Raw genomic sequence first — 17,192 nt, 5'->3', positions numbered from 1 at the left:
AAAGATGTACTGCTGTCACTATAATAACTAATTTGTTCAATGTCACTTCTTGGTGAGTTCAGGGAACTATCTGAAAACGTCTGCCTCTCTTCATGCCCATCATCATCACGTTTTCTCATTGAAATTCTGGGAGTTGGACATTTTGGTTGCTTTTTTGTTTGTTTGTTTTAATAAAGAACTCAACAAAAAGAAAATGTCTTCTTAGAAAACAACAACCAAATCAGACGTGAAACCCATCTGGGTATCGTGAAGAAGATCTGCTCTTCTTCATGTTGTTGTGCAGACAAGCTTTTAGTCGGTTTAAACGGAAAGTGATGACACTTCATGCATAAAAACTTAGATAGTTGCTTGGTGTGAGAGTACTGAAAGTATAAACACCGCAGCAGCAGTGAGGGGAGGAGGAGACAGGAAGGCAGGAAGACTCAACCAGGTAAGGAAATAATGAGACAGATTATGGTTAGAGTGTGTGAGAAGACGGAGAGTAAGAGAAGCCGAGGCAGACTCACCAACAGGAAGTTCGACAAAACAACAGAAGCAGAATACAGGGAGGACTTCGCCGAAGATAAGGTCTAATCATTTTTATTGTTTATTATCAGGAAATATAAGAAATATAAATGTCATTGTGTGTTTTTAAAAGTAACATGAATGAGCAACACATACAGAGCAAAACATTTTTTTTTTCGGTACATTAGAGTCACCTGCGTATCGTCTAATTGCATATCGTCTAATTTCTTGCCTACAGAATGGGGACTGTGCAATACTTCATGGCTGTGCTGTTATCTGCACAGTTGGTGCTCAACTCTCCCATGGTAAAAAAAACCCAACATTTCCTCATCCTGTTCACCTTTACTCATGACTGAAAGAACCATGTTTCGTACTTAAAAAATAGGTCAAATGTATTGAAACGAGCTGCATGAAGATATTCTTCTCATTTGTATTTAATTATCAGAGGCTGAAGAGGAATGCGGATGGCAGGAAGTGTATTGAATGCCCTGCAGGTAAAAAGGCATTTTTATGTGAAGCGATTTAAAAAAAATAAAAAATGTCATCTTTACAAATTTTTAAACTTGCTTTGAGATCATTCATTAATAATGTTTGTGAAATATCTGTGATTCTGTTTGTACTCTCCTGATTTTCTACTCTCTTCATGAAAAAAAAAAAAAGGCGCATACTGCGCCCTGCCATCCCCACTCTATGACCACATCCTTGATTTATATGCACTACGGGTCTGCAGACACCCATGGCTCTCGCCTCCTTCCTGTTGTTCTTACTTGTTTCTTCTTCTTCTGTCAGGTGAATTTCTGGACACTTGTAACAAGTGCAAACCCTGTCCTTATGGATCTTACACCGAAAGGCCCAACCAGGAGAATTCATGCCATCCATGCTTCAGAGACTGCCTACCAAGTAAACAAATCTGCATGAATTCTACCCTGAATAACTCGATGCATGCAAGGTCATCAGCTAAGACTCGGCTTTCATGTCTGGTTTTTGGCTCCTTTAGGCTATCATCTGAAAGAAGCTCAGAGCTGCACAAGCACGACCCCCTTGAAATGTGAGTGTGAGCCTGGTTTCAAATGCACAGGGAGGGAACCCAAAGGGAACTGCAACCAGTGTGAAAAAGACAACCCCCCACCAGGTAAAACCTGACAAAACCCTGTTTTAATTTAGATTAGACCGTTAGAAGGTATGTACACTGCTCAAAAAAATAAAGGGAACACTCAAATAACACATCCTAGATCTGAATGAATGAAATATTCTCATTGAATACTTTGTTCTGTACAAAGTTGAATGTGCTGACAACAAAATCACACAAAAATCATCAATGGAAATCAAATTTATTAACCAATGGAGGCCTGGATTTGGAGCCACACACAAAATTAAAGTGAAATGTTCCCTTTATTTTTTTTGGAGCAGTATATTTTAATTAAAATTAAATCAAATACATAAAAGCACAACACAATCCTGCCCAGAGTCGTGAAATGAAACACGACGTCCTTACTCGGCCGGGTTCTGATAGTTATCAGGAGTTTCTGCACAACCTCGGTTTAGAGAAACGGAAAGAAATCCCGACCAGACAGTCAAGCTAATGGGTAGTCTGATCTAACCTTTCTACCACATTAAAACCACTTCAGCCTCACAGGAACGATTCAGATAAGGAGATTTTATGAGCAGTCAGTATCCTACCTGTAGCAACCAGCTCTGTGAAGGAAACTGAAGGGAGCTCCTTCTGGAGAGTCAAAGCAGTGACAAATGAGGGAAAACGGCTTCTTCCACCACATATTTTAAATTAATAGTTGGATTAGTTGCAGTGTAGGATCTGAGAAGACACATTGTTTGGGGGAAAATAAAAGAAGCTGTAGGACTGCACTGTGAAATGTTAAAACTTTAAAGTATTCTTATTTTTAAGTCATGAAAACATTTCCTGTTAAGTGAAAAACTTTATGTTTCCCAGGATGTGAGATCTTTATAAAGAATCAAACCCACATTCAGGCCTCTAGAGCTGCATGTTATTTATTTATGGATCTTATCAATATTATAAACAGATTAGTTTATTATGGGGACAGACTCTAAATTACCATATAGGTTTATATTTATTGACTAGCATAGTTTTCAGCTTCAGTTATGATATTCAGACATTTATGCTCTGCTTCTCTGTCATGTTTTAATTAAATGTATCATAATATAGTGCGTTCTTTATTGTTTTTATTTTTTTTAAAGATAATCAAAATTATCTTTAAAAGATAGTTTAAATTTACTCGAGCTAGCTTGATTAGTGAGAACTAATCTCTGTTTCTACAAACTAGATGATACTAAGTGAAGGTAAAAATAGAAACTCAGCAGCTGGATGAAAATATTTATCCCCTTTAGATCAATATCAAACAACTATACATGCATAAAACATGGAGATAATAAAATAATAATAAAGTCTTCCTGGTTTGATGATGTTGTAAGGCTTAAACTAATTTAAATACTTAACATTAAGTCAGATGTTGCGTCATTATAGTATTTTTGAATCGCTTCAAATTTTCTAAGAACAAAAAGCAAACGTGATGAAACTGCCAGATTTGCCTCTTACTTAATTTGACCTTCATGGGGAATTTTTAAGATTGATTTGAACTTTACACAATATTTTTATGCTGAATGGTGAAGACTGGGTTGGTTTCCTCACCTCAGACAATAGGAGCTTGTGTGGGCAGCTGCTGCTGACGCATCCACCTGTCACAAACCTTATTGTTGTGTTCACTGCCCCCAAGTGGCTGAGATATTGTTATTAAAGATTTTTAAAAAACGTGTGTAGGTTTGAGTCTGAGGGACTTACTTTTTACATGTTGTTATTGACAGACACAATGAGAGAAAATAAGAGAATAATATGATTAAATGTGACAAAGCAGCAGGGAAAGTGGTGTCTCTCGCTGTGCCTCTTATAAAAGGGACATTTTATTTTATTTCAAGAAAGAGTGAAAACAAAAAGCGATACTTTGAATGCTTTTATTCTGGTGAAAGCTGAAAGAAAGGTGCAATGTTTCTGTTTCTCATCTGCAGCTGTGACTGTGGGCAAACCCAGACAGCCTACTTCACCTCAGGATAAACCATGCAGCTCCTCCAGGTGAGTCGTGGTTTTTACTGGATTACTGCTAAAATACTGAGTAATAGAGAACCGGGAATGGTTTTGGAAATCCAGCTGGATGGTGAAATATTCACGTTTTCCTTTTCATCGCTCTCAGGTGCGGTCCTCCTGCTACGGCCCCCACTAATCCCAGACCAGGTGAGTGTGTCGGAGTCTGAGGGAAAACTTTAACAGCTGCTCATTATGCCAACAGGTTTTGTAGTTTGGACCAAAAATACAAATAGATATTCAGTTATAAGTCTTTTTGAATATGCTGCTGCAAGTTTAGTCTGATTGGAGAACATTTGTGATTTTTTTTTTTATAAAGATTTACAGCTAATTCTCAGCTGGATTTGGAAAAATTTAGCATTTCAATGCAGCTATCAATGTATTTTTTTATTTTTGTTCTCCTGGATGTTCAGCCTTTGCCTCAGTCTTGTGGTTGCATCTGTCTTCCCATCTACTCTGAGCAGCTTCTCCGTCTTGTTGAAAGAATGCAGGCCCACAACATAATGCTGCCACCACTCTTTTACACAGTCAGAAAGTTTTTTTTTTTTTTTTTTTAAGAATAAGCATGAGTGAAAACTGGCCACCGCAGCTTAATTATCTAAAAAATTATAATTGTCAAGAGGAAAACCTTACATTTACACCCAAAGTGACAGTAATGCTTTTCATATATTTTGTTTGTTGTTGATCATTTTTGGTTGCAACTCATCCCTTGGATAAAAATAAAAAAAAACCACATTAAATACCAACGTATCTGTCTGAAGGGAACAAAGTTTTGTTCTTGGTTAGGTTACGCCACACCAACTTTATCTCTACAGGTGGCGCTAACGTGCTTGACAAATACCATCAGCTTGTGTTTGCACTGCTCCACCATTCTGGTCTGTGTGTGTTACCTCACATTGGTTATTTCTGAGCTTTCTTTTAGGTTTCATTATGCAGATCAGAGGGCTGTCGTTTAAACTGTGTCATCGGGTCAGCTTTCCTCTTGTTGGCTGATCAGATGAACACAGAGCCGGCTGAATATTGCAACAACCTTTTTTATTAGCTGTAATCAGACTGTGCTCATAATCCTGATGCAAGGCTTTGAACCAATGCACAAAACATTTTTATGTCTCTATTTTTTTAGGAAAAATATTATCTACCTTCTTGTAGTCAGAGATTTTCCAGTCGAAGGCTTTTAATAGATCCGAAGCACGTTTTAAGACCAGAGGGAATAAATCTTTTAGGCTCCCAGAATGAGAAATACTTTGAACCGTTTTGATTCTGTTGGTTCTTTGAATTAGACTCATTCATTCAGACTGGCTCTGTTTCATGCTGTATGATCTTCAATGTATTCTGTTTTTATTGTTTTATGTTTCTATCATCTGGTTTTAATGTTTGTTTCTATTGTTTGTGGTTCTATGAGATGTGAGAATTTCTTCATGAATAAAACCGACTTTCTTACCTACACAAAATAATAGTCAACGCAAAAAATCCTGATAATGGGAAAGAGGTCAAATAACGTAAAGAAGTCAAATAACTGGTAATGCAGAAAATGAAAGATAAAATATGAAAATTGCAGCATTTTTAAATCAGATTTAAATGTCTGGCTACTATCCAGGGTTTTATTTTCTATTTTGTCAGAGAGCGGTGAAGTCAAGAACTAAAAATAAAAAACAGAAAGCTTATTATTCAGTAATATAAATAGTTACTTATTCTGTGTTCCACTTATCTACATCTATGTCTTTCTGAAGGTTTCAAGTTTTATAGCTTTTTGAGATTTTTTTGTGTTGCTTTTAGTTTTCACCATTTTTAATCCTCTGTCACAGGATACACAAGCGCTGAGCTGGCGGCCATTTTGGGCCCGGTGGTCTTCATAGGATGCATGGCCCTTATGATCATGTTCTGCATCTATCAGCCCCGGGATGAAACATGTTTCCGACAAAGTAAGCTGTTCATTTACATTCAGGGCAGTTCCTGCGGCCTCGGCTGAACTTTGTAATTGAATCAACTCAGAAGAATAAACGCGTTTAAACTGAACGCTGCGGATATGAGTGTGACCGAGGATCTGTCGTGAGGTTTCTGCTACATGAATGATGAACGTGTAGAGTCATCACTGAAGTTTTGAAACTAATTTTATGTTACTCATCATTCTGTTTTTCAGTTATTGCAAAGCTGTGTAATGAGGTATGTAAGCCGAGGTTTCTGCTACCTTTACGTACAGTCATGGTAAAAACCCCGTCCTTCACTTCTTCTGTTTTAAAGCATCATATGGTCGAGATGATCTGATCCTAACAAGGTTCTACAATTATAACCTGAGCTGCACAAGACACCAGAAAAGATCCAACACTGACACCACTTTTAAACATAAATTAACATGAAACAATTAAAAAATAAGTACACCCCTATGGCTTAGTACCTTGTAGAGCCGTCTGTAGCAGCAGCAGCATGACTCAGCACTGTGTTGAGCAGATGGCCCCACAGTTTACTATCAAATGGTTTTGTGGTCAAATCTTATGACTGCGAGTTGCCCAGCTGCTGTGGCTTTAAGGTGGAGGGGCCATTTCAGCTGAAATGCTGTCTGTTTTCATCCAACATGGCATTTTTAGTCTCCAGACGTTCTGAACTACTGCTAACAATTCTTCCAAACAAGTCACTTGTCCTGTTTTTTTATCATTATGTCAAAATGTTCATATGAAGTCGAACATTTGACGTGCTAAAAGAGGCTGAGTTTGAGGTTTTTCAGGGTCATTGAACTTTGCACACTAGCGTGGTTTTACAAAAAAACTAAAAAAGGAAGTCAACATTTCACTTGCATTAGAGTATTCTCTCACTGTCTTCAGTCGATGAGGATGTGTCTTTTGTGCCTTTTTCATTTTAAATTATTTGGAAATGGCCGTGTACCCACTCCAAAATTAATGGACAACAAAAGCTGATTCTCCAGGGTCATAGTGCTTTAAACTTTTCTTTTGTTTACTTCCTACTCTGGCGTAATCATGTCTTTTTTTATAATTATGTGTTAAATACTTAATTTTAAATAATTTTAGGACCTGGATCAATATTTTCATCATGTTCTGATGCATAAAACCCCAGAACGGTGAAGGAGGGGAATTTTACTTTTTTTTTTTAGCAAAACCAAGCAGATTTTTGCATGATATTTGTTGCTGTTCTATACAAATTGATGACACGGTTCTTTTTTAGGAAGGGCAAAGTGGCAGTCGCAAGGCGAAGGAGTCGACTCATCAGTTCCCCGGAGACTCTGTGAAGCAGCAGACGTCCCCTCTTTCAGATGCCAGCCTTGGTACTGTTGAGTGATATGAGCCCTTTCAGATGAAGTTCTCGACTCGCATGAAGTCATAAAGAAATTATGAAATGTTTGAGATCCAGCTCAAACAAATGATTACACAGATCTCTTATGTGTTTTCTCTTCTTCGTAGGTCCAGTCCAGGTCCACAATCCAGGAACGGTCATCTTCAGCTTGCTCAGCCACTTCACCGGTCCGGTGGGACCGACGGAGCTGAACGGAAAGAGAGCGGAGAGGGCGAGCCACGAAGAAGAAGATGAGAGAGACTGTCCTGTGTTTCATCCCACGCCTTCTCCGAGTATCCACCTCTCCAAAGAGGAGGGCGGCGGCGAGACGGAGGACGTTTTCTTCCCCTCCCAGGAGCAGGGGAAGGACTTCCACGTGTCGAAGGAGGAGGCGCTGTGACGTGTCAGAATGATCCAAGATTTGTTCTGGAGGACATGCTGGACTCTTTTAAAGAGAGGAAATGTAAACCTGGAAAACACGAATACAGGTGGGAGGAGGAAACGATCCATCTTCTTCTGGCAAACTGTGGATGGATCACAGTTGTAATTTATTTATTGTTTCCTGCTGGTTAAGGAAACCAACATCACGCCTAACTTGGATGAAAGCGGGAATTGATATATTTTTGTAATTTATAATTTAAAAACTCTTGTAAATATTATACATACTCCATTGGACATAATACTGGATTTGACTTGAGACACTGAGTGGAGTATTTGTTTTATTTTGCATAAAGAAAAATAAAGAAATACTGAGGTTTTCAAAAAAACAAAACAATTTAGTTCTTAATATACATGATCTGATATTAAACAGCAGCTCTAAGTCTATGTATATACATTTATACAGTATATATATTTATATATACTTAGGAACAGGTTTGGACACACCTACTGCACAAATGTCTGGGTGAGAATATTATCACTGGTTCTTAAATATCCTTGTCTTATTATGTAGTATAGTGTACCATAGTACATACCTATTTAGCAAAATACCAAACAGCCCATTCAGGACTATCATAGTGTCCCACTCTGTGTGTTTAGGTGGAATAAATCTTCCAGTTTCTGTAGGGTATGTTTTCTGTGTATTGAGAAATCCTGTAGTTTTTGAACAGCATTAGTAGCTGAACCGTCCGCTGTAGTCCTCTTCATTATAACGACTGGAGCGATGTTTGTCTCCGTTCGGCTCCAATATCCAGGAGAAGTTGTTCCTTTCTTGTGGCAGTGAAGGTTTTGACAAGTACCTTTGATTTATGGTGCAGGAGTTAATCCTTTATACATAAGTCGATGCAGTGGTCACATTTTCCACACACCTCCTGGACCGGCTTGGACACATCGTCTTCCACTGCGCATAGAGTGGCTGTCACAGTCTTTTCAGGCAAAAAATAACCTGAGAAGCAAAAACGAAAATATTTTAAATTTGATCAACAATATGTGGCAAACATAAAAAACAACAACAAAAAAAACTTATTTACATTTTTGCATCCAAACAATCAGTGTGTTGGTAACTTTTGATTATTTTGTGAGCAACATTTATGTGCAGCTTTAATTTGCATGGTCAGTTTTAAACAATCAGCCAGTTTTCTAGGCTGTTCAGTGAACAGCCGATACTTACATGTAAAGCTGATCTTATCTACTTCAGCAAAGTTCTAAAAATTGACCACTGTCCTGTTCTGCTCCGCAGCGACAGAGACATACCGGCACATCAGGCCATGTCCACATGTTTGCAATTAGCAATAGTCACCGCACTGTTACCAACTCAGCGACTTTATTTCTATATTTAGTGACATTTCAGACAAAAAAATAAATAAAAAATGGCCGAAATCAGAATTGGCAAGTCAAGCTTTTTAAAATCGACCAGAAAACTGCAATCGGTGCACTTTTTGTGTTTCTGGCTTTCCAAAGCCTGTCTAATGTTTGTGCACAATCATAACATAAACTGTTATTGCTCCTTTAGCCTGGTGTGTTCAGAGTGAGACGAGCAGACAGGCTGCAGAGGATGCATGTGTATCTGGGTCATGTGACCCAGCTGCCCTCATCTATAAACCAAGCTTTAAACACTAACGAAATCTTAAAAATGCGTTTTCTGAAAAAGAGAACATCCTTTTCAGTAAGTTTAGTTTTCAAAATATGAAACTGAATCACAATAAAATATGACAAACAATGTCAACAATGTTTTGGTGACATTAGCAAGTCGCCAAAACAAAGTAAATATTTTGATGCTGGGTTGTTCAAACATGAGGAAACAAAGGGGATTTTTCATGGAACAAAAAGGCTCATCACATCTTTGAAGTATGTGTGTCACCTTATTGCCCCCCTTTTTGAATAATATGTTTGATCAAAGGTCTGCTATTCTCAGCTTTCAGGATGCGACACTTTACTTTCATTTGATTATCAGAGATTTTCCACACTGATAAATTTCCTCTAGGAAAGAGATTTCAAAGGATTTTGAAAGCCAGAGTGTTCAGATAAAACAAAGTGGAAAATATTTTGAGCATACTAAATTGTATTGTGCCTTTAGGTTGTTTCTGTAATAGTTATTCTCATCTTACCATGATTGGATCTGATCCAGTGCAGAATTGGCTTGATTTTTGTCATAACAACCAGAGCAATTCCAGCACACAGAAGAGCGATTATCACCAGGAACCACTGAGTATCTGCAAAAACATTAAAAAATATATATATATTTTCAAAGAATTTACATCTACAGCAAGTAAAGGAGAAGCTGGATAATTCCTATTTCATATTACTGTCAGCTCACCGTACCTCTGATTTTGTTATTTGGTGGTACAGTTGTCTTGGTTGTGGAGGTGGATCCAGCTACTAGAAGAGAAGGAAGAGAAGGAAAAAACAACTGATCAGTTCAGTGCAGATGTTTAGAGGACATACGAGAGTTTCATATTTCAGAAGTCTCACACAAACTCTTTGTGTGAGACTTCCCTCAATAGTTACTACAGGGTAAGCAAACAATTGTTTTGAAGCACAAGCATGCAGTGAAAGTATATGCAAAAAGAGAGAAACTTGTTTTTGAATTATTTTATTCAACAGGCCAAAGTTTCACAGTTTTAACGCTATTGTACATCACCATTTGACAAACCAGAGTTAAGAGAAAACTAAACTAAATCTACATTTGTATCTAAATAAAACAATTGTAGGCCAACAAACATGAGATCTTTTAGATCTTCAACACAAACTCCTATAAAGGTTAAGTGTTGTCCCTGAATCTCGAAGAGCTTTTATGCTCTAATTGTTGTCTGAAATGCTGCTCTTACACGCCAAAGTTTCTCATATAAATTATACAACTTTGCTCATTTTCAAGTTCAGAGTCTCGAAAGAATCCACGGTTTCTCATAGATTCAAATACTGTGTTCAAACCAATAATTTGTATTCAAAAATGATCACGTTTGAATTTTTCATGGTGAAAACCGTCCCAGTCACCATCAATCACATAATGCATTTTCCCTCTGATTGGCTGATCTGTTCATGGTGATTTTTCCTCTCCCCAGAACCTCATTGCTGCCAGTAACTTCAGTTTCCCTTTGTGACCCAACAAGTCTAAGCCAGATGAAGACTGGAGCAGATTGGTTGTTTTTGTCATGATCTGTGGGTTTTGGTGAGGTGAGGGAAGACACAGGCAGGCCAGGATGAAGTGAAGATGACGATTTAACGACAATAATCCACAGGACAGAACAACAGGGAGCACAACCAACACACGGCACGGGGAAACTGGCTGGTACAGGAGGATCCGACAAGAGACAAAGACAACAGGTGGGACTAAATACACTGGGAGGGTAATCAAAGAAATGAGACACAGCTGGGATCAATCAACAGGGAAGAGAGACCCACAGGGGAACAGGCTAATAAACACAGAAAAACCTCAAAATAAATACACAGATCACAACAGTTTTTCTATTTTCATCAAATTGGATGAAAAGCTCTTGAAAGGTTTTTATTTTCTCTAAGCATGTCACCCAGTTATGAATTCAAAGTGAGGACCTAGATAACAAAATATGAGTTGGTAAATGTTGAAATAGGCTGAAGCTGAAATTATGAGTCCATATTGAAGCCTCACATTTAAATTAGACAAAAAGTGATCGGTGACTTACGTGTTGAATCAAAGTTAGATTTTCCACCATAACTGATAACTGTACATGCAAATTTTTGTTTCTTTTATATTGAATAAAGTTAAGGAATCAATATTGATTCATGTACTTTTAAAGTATTAATCTTTTCTAAAGGAATTTACTATGTGGAGCCCACTGGAAGAGTTTCGTTTTTCACCAATGAGTTTCTGCTGACTACATCACAACATACCATAAAACGTTTATTCATTTACTACTACTGTTAAACACACAATCGTGTTGGCAGGCGATAGGTCGTTCAAAGCTATCTGGCATTACCATGTTTCCAAAAATGTGTGTACACAAATTTAAAAAATAACACGGCATTAATACTGTATTTTACTTAGGAAAACTCATAGATCTGAATCATGTTTGGCTCCTTTTTGACTAACGGAACAACAATGTCCATGAGGTTAAGCCTTGTGTTTGTATTAATCAGGAACACAGTTTGTGTTGGGATATCTTAAACTTTGACTCTAGTTCACGTCACTTCAATTCCTTGCGATGCCTCGATCTTCCTCTAGTACGTAAAGACGCCACTTCTCGACGTTTCGGTTAGCTTTGACTCAGACTGCCGAGCAGCAGCTGAAAAACACAAAAGTTAGAGTGAGGAAGGTTCCAGTTGGGCCGGTTAGAAAGAGTAAAAACATTTGAAAAGTTTTGAAACACATTTAAATAGTAAATAATGCACTGGTCTGAGAACAAACACAGAAACCGAACGGTTCCACTTGTTAAATGAAAAAGGACACGGCAACGAATACTCATGAATATTTATCTTAATGTTAGTTGATATAATCACACATTTACAACATAAGCATAAAACAACGCATTTATTTTTCAATAAACATAGTAAAGAAAAAAAAATATTGAAAAACTTACTGCAAAAGTGCTCAGAGTAGAGTTAAATTCAAACGGACAGTCGGAGTAGTGACGGGTTAGTCGCGAACGTTTCGGCTCTCAGAATCGGCTCTTTCTTTCAAAGTGAACGACGGGAGCCGACTCCGGACTTTTTTCCCCCTCCTTTCGTTGCTCAGCTCTCACTCTCAGTGGCTCTGCTCTGTTCATGGCAGAACTTCGTTTTGATTGGCATAGCAGCCTTGTGGTCAATCACTATTTGCTAAGGTATGTTATATAGGAGCAGATGATAATAAATTAGGAGCCATTTGGGAGCCGAGAGAGCCGGTGTTCTTCTTTGGGAGCCAAGAGCCGAAATTCCCATTACTAGTCAGAAGCAGGTTGCAAACAAGCCAGCAGTAAGGGTTATGTTTTTGGGACAAACACTCAGTAATAGCATTTACAGGCAAGTAAGAAAATGTACAGAAATGTTGTAGTGTTTAATTTAAAACACGATAATAAAATGCTTTTACCCAGAGGGGAGAGCAACAGGTGTCACAGACAGCATTGATTAGACATTGCATTTTCAATCATTAGTATTCATCCACAAAACAACATTGATTCATTGACATGTTTTCAACATCAGTTAGTTTGGTTAATTGGGTGATTATTTGTTCGTCGACCTTCACCAAAAATCAGGTTTTTTTTACCATAATTCAACAATAATTGCTATCTAGGATCATTTATCCTTTTAATATTCCTCTCAGATTCCTGTAAAAACCAAGCCAATGTCTGGCTGCAAGCCCTTTACCTTTGACTTTTTGATAAATTTTAGATTTTAATCAGTTTAATTTCTATTTTGATTGTTCAGTTCCCCAGTTATAAAGCTTTCCTTCAGTAGTAGTTGTGTAAGAGTAGATATAGTGTTCGTATTTGTTTGGGTGCTTCTTTATGCTGCTCAAATGATTTTAGTTTGACACATATTGAATGATTTTGTTTTTATTTAAGACTCTTTTCATCTTAACTGAAGTGTAATCATTTACACTATTAATAATTAACCAAATACCTCTAAATTCTTCATGAATATAGCTCATCTGACATAAATCAATTCATCATTCATTCTGATTTTTGATAGTTAATTATACTTATCTATGAGTCGAAATGCAACTTGATGGGTTCTGCCCCGAAATGTTGATTTCCATATAAATCTCTGGAAAAAATCTGACTCTACTGCACTGAACCCCACTGAAAACCTCCTGGTTATTCCAACAGATATTGATTTCTGGACTCTTCCTGAGTTAAAACATCAGTACTGTTGTTTCTAAGCGAATATCAACTCGTTTTCTTTCCATTATTTGAGGTCTGAAAGCACTGCATCTTTTTCGTTATTTTTACCATTTCTCATTTTCTGCTAATAAGTACTAATTTTTTTCTGGGAATTTCGGAGACATGTTGTTAGCAGTTCATAGAATAAAAGAACAATGTTCATTTTACTCAAACATTCACCTACAAAAAGTAAAATCAGAGAAGCTGATCATTTTGCAGTCGTCTCTTACTTTTTTCCAGAGCTGTAGATATTAGAAGAAAACAGCAACCAGACAATAAGCGAGTATTCTGGCTTAATAAATCTTTTTTTCAATCAATGGATATTAAATATTTAAGCTTAGGTGCTGCAAGGGTTAGAGAGATTAGGTGAGATTGCACAGACACCACATTTCCTGCCATGCCAGACTTATTTTCGTGCCACAGATGTGGAAACGGAAACTGTTAGTAGTAAGACATAGGAAACTTATCAACACATTGGGGTTAGAGTAGTTTCCTATATGATAAGAAGAAATTGTTTGATAAACTTGCAGCTTTGTGTGCAAAAGTACAGAAAGCTGCCTAATGTCTGTAGAGTAAAGTTTTAGTGTCTAACTCATTTGAATGTGCAGGGAAGTTTTATTTCACCTGTAGTGGACGGTGGAGTCGTGGGCTGGGTGGTCGTTGGGACAGGCTCGCAAAACGTGCAGGACGCGTCTGTGCATCTGTAGCCGGCTCTGCACTTGCAAACAGTGTTTTTGGTTGTTGTGCAGTTGGACTCAACCTCAAAATTAGCTGTCAAAGACAAAAGAAAGAGTCATGTTTGAATATATGTCACTTAAAAGAGACTATTTAGATTTAGTGACTTAACGGGAATGTACTGCAAGGGAGTGACTTTGTACTTTATGTATAGGATGGTCCAAAATGACTCACAAATTTTAGTTTCACGTTATCAGACAGTTTTATTGTCACATCTTTAGAAGAATTCATGGCTGGTATTTCTTAGTGAGAGCAACGTTTCAATTTGATGAAACATTTTCTTTCTTACAAAGAAGCCACAGCTTGTGTGATCAAAATGAGCAAACAGAAAGCTGCTTAAATTACTTCCACAGTGCTAGAGTCATAACAAGATATGAATGTTTATGTGACATTTTCAGTTACAATTTATGAAAAACAAAGAGGAGTAAGGAGATCTTGATGATACCCTCATTCATAAATCAATCCCTTTATTGCACAAATGTTTAATATTAAAGAGCAAAACTTCCACCTGGAAGGTTTTCCGATTTCACTTTGAACATTTAACAGTGAAATCACTTTCAAAGCCTGGTTTAAGAAGTATTTGTGATTTAAACTTATTAGGTGCTTGTCAAAGAACAAAACATTTAAGTATATTGCTTGATCTTCTGAAATATTGGTTCCATAATTGATACATTTAACTTTTCAAGTCAGACATCTATAACAATCTCATGTAAGGGGTAAATGTGTATGAGGAGGAAGAGTACAGTTGTCCTGCAATGCAGCTTCATCTTAGCAGGTTGTAGCAGCAGGTGTATGAAGGTTTACTAGTGTGTCTGGGCGATCATGGTGTTAGCGTAGCGTGGCTTTCAGTGTTATGTGTATGAAAGTAGAAGCATTGTAAACGTTAAGTCCACTTTAAAAACATGAACAGTTGTGTTTTAAAATGCTTTCCACATTATTTATCTTATTGCTTTTACACAAAGTGCTAACTTTGATTAAAATGTAAAGGTCTCAGATAAATGAGTTGAGGTTTTTTTTGTCATTAAAGGGTTATAAGGTTTTATAAAACCGTCAAGAAGCTGATCTTTGGACTTTTTTTTTCTTCTTCTTTTGCTCTGCAAACCGTTAATGCCGTTAAAGATCCAAAGCACAACAGAAACAGTCGTGCTGCAAGGTCAGCAAGTTAAATCATTCTGTGGGTTGAATCATTTCCACCTAAATTAGTTTCCATTCACATTAATTGACATGGAGCCCCTGTGTGTAGTTTTTTGACATTTTCACCACCCACCTTCCACTTGCTAGATTCTAAAACAGATAAATGAGCTTTTAAAAAGTTGTCACGAAAAATATATTTCACATAGATTCTCCTGAAGGAAGAAAAAAAAATTACTTGCAATATCAGAAAATGAAAGCCTCCAAATGTAAACAAAACCATTTCAGACTGAGAACAGAGAATATGTTTTCACTTTGGTGCCGACTCTCTTTTGTGTTTTCCACTGTGACATTTAGAAATAAGGCAGACAGGTTATTTTTGTTCACCTGTAGCAGCGGAGAGACATTTGCATCGGTATATTTTTCCACTTGCTACTTTGGTGTAATTTATGTTTTTTGTTTTTTTTTACTTTTCACTTACATAAAAACAGTTTGCTTCTAGGAGGGCTGCAAACATGACTCTCTCTCCTAGCCTTCATTACAGATGGTTTCACAGACCCCCCGTGTCTCTCCTCCGTTTCATCTCTTTCTGACTGTCTGCCCCCCTTGATGCATAAACAGGGAAATCCCCTCAGATATAACAGTTTATTTCTGCTGGTAAGCTTCTCTGAAATCATGATCCACCGCCAGAACTGAGTAACATTCAACTCTCTGACTTTCTACAGGTCTTTTGCGATGAAACTGGTCAAATGTTGCGGTAAGAGCAGCAGATTACTCACTCTCACACATCACGCTCTGATCGCAGAGTCAGAGTTCACACAGAGAAACCTGAACCACAAGGTCGTACAAAGAAGAAGAGACAGTGGAGTGTGTAAAGCTGTGAGTATCTTTACAGTAATGCTTGATCATGCATATGTTCAAAACAAAACCAGTCTTTATCTACTCTGATCGTCTGGCGATAGTGCTGTAGTCAAAGCGGATCCTGCTGATGTCAGAGCTTACTAACCAGTTTTACGTTTTTACTGGTGACACATCATTTATCAAAAAAAAAGTAATTTCATGATACATGGACATCAATAGCTCAGATTAAAATACTGCAAGTCTTCCCATCCAGACAGGACGTTTACTGTAATGCTTCTTACCTTTTTTGCAAACATCACAGACGTTGCAGTTCCCTTCCAGGTTGAAGCTGTCACTGTACCGATTTTCATCGCAGGGCTCACATGTAATTTCACAAGTTTCGTCTGAGCGACTAATGTAACGATGACCTGGAGCAAGTACAGAGCAGTCTGTGGTTAATGACATTGACAATAGACACTTTAAAATCCATAAATATAAAAGCAATGTCACACTACCTGGCGGGCACTTTTTACAACAAAACGTGGGTTTGAGTATCGGCCACTCATATTCCTCGTCTTTGCACTGGATGTCTAGCCCAGAGGAGAAGGAAGGAAGACTGCACAGCATGGAGAACGCGAGATAATAGAGATGCACCATCTGGATAGTAGCAAATAAAGAATAAGAGGTGGAGAAGGCAGAGTGTTGATTGTGTCAGATATGAGCAGATGCTCACAACCTACTACAGACAGGTTGTGAGAAAAATAAGATGACTTTTATTGGTTGGTCTCCTCTATATAGAAACAATTACTATTTAAAAGCTGATTTTGTAAAACCTCTGAATGTTTTCTTTCTTGTTTATCAATCCAGTTAAAAAGTTAGTACATCATGAAGAAGATGAAGATATGTTGCCTGTACTCACCATGCCGGAGGAGCTGAAGAAGATGTTACTTGGGACCCTCTGACTGTAAGACTGAGAAAGTAGCTAAAGTGTGTCAGGGGACTCTTCTCTTAAAATGTCACAAGTGACTCATCATGAAATCTGTCTATTCAGTCTGTTTTCTTTTGCTCTCATCCTCTAACTGCCACTCCTCCTTGGACCCTCAACATCTGTGCACAACAACATGCCCCCCCTCTCTCCCCACCCGAGAACAGCCTCCACGTTTTTCCATCTTCAGTCTCGTTTCGTCCAAATGTGAACTTTTGGCTGAGAACAGTCTGACACTTTCCCCTTTTTCGTTGCTTTGCTTTTTTCTTTTTGTGCTTCCTTGTCATGGCGCTTGGTGATGAGTGTAAGTGATTGTGTACTACTC

General features: G+C 37.8%; 2 protein-coding genes across 2 annotated transcripts; one reads left to right on the top strand and one right to left on the bottom strand.

Annotated features, from left to right (window-relative positions):
* Positions 1-429: 429 nt before the first annotated feature.
* On the top strand, positions 430-7,676 carry LOC106921373 (uncharacterized). The gene is made up of 11 exons (XM_014993039.2): positions 430-567; positions 743-809; positions 950-998; positions 1,294-1,404; positions 1,502-1,636; positions 3,544-3,607; positions 3,726-3,766; positions 5,422-5,538; positions 5,757-5,779; positions 6,794-6,893; positions 7,030-7,676. The coding sequence occupies exons 2-11, from the start codon at positions 744-746 to the stop codon at positions 7,299-7,301; spliced, it is 978 nt and encodes a 325-aa protein (XP_014848525.2). The 5' UTR covers positions 430-567; position 743; the 3' UTR covers positions 7,302-7,676.
* A 321-nt stretch (positions 7,677-7,997) lies between these two features.
* On the bottom strand, positions 7,998-16,988 carry LOC106921374 (tumor necrosis factor receptor superfamily member 6). Its single transcript, XM_014993041.2, has 7 exons — positions 16,802-16,988; positions 16,398-16,539; positions 16,185-16,310; positions 13,801-13,947; positions 9,662-9,718; positions 9,448-9,552; positions 7,998-8,285 (listed from the first exon to the last, which is right to left on the bottom strand). Exons 1-7 carry the CDS (start codon positions 16,802-16,804, stop codon positions 8,161-8,163), a joined length of 705 nt encoding a protein of 234 aa, XP_014848527.2. The 5' UTR covers positions 16,805-16,988; the 3' UTR covers positions 7,998-8,160.
* Between the last annotated feature and the right edge of the window lie 204 nt (positions 16,989-17,192).

This window comes from Poecilia mexicana, unplaced genomic scaffold, assembly GCF_051168715.1.
Source record: "Poecilia mexicana isolate PSO_F unplaced genomic scaffold, ASM5116871v1 scaffold_16, whole genome shotgun sequence".
NCBI classification, from domain to species: domain Eukaryota; kingdom Metazoa; phylum Chordata; class Actinopteri; order Cyprinodontiformes; family Poeciliidae; genus Poecilia; species Poecilia mexicana.
This window is presented reverse-complemented; position numbering and strand designations above follow the sequence as displayed.

Bases quoted from the DNA above. Each gene is read 5' to 3' on its own strand.
- LOC106921373 (XM_014993039.2), top strand. From the start codon at position 744: ATGGGGACTGTGCAATACTTCATGGCTGTGCTGTTATCTGCACAGTTG. The intron at 5,780-6,793 runs GTATGTAAGCCG...GTTCTTTTTTAG, and splicing joins TTGCAAAGCTGTGTAATGAG to GAAGGGCAAAGTGGCAGTCG. The intron at 6,894-7,029 runs GTACTGTTGAGT...TCTTCTTCGTAG, and splicing joins TCTTTCAGATGCCAGCCTTG to GTCCAGTCCAGGTCCACAAT.
- LOC106921374 (XM_014993041.2), bottom strand. The intron at 16,311-16,397 runs GTAGTGTGACAT...TACTTGCTCCAG, and splicing joins TTGTAAAAAGTGCCCGCCAG to GTCATCGTTACATTAGTCGC. The intron at 9,719-13,800 runs GTGAAATAAAAC...CTTCTCTTCTAG, and splicing joins GACTCCACCGTCCACTACAG to TAGCTGGATCCACCTCCACA.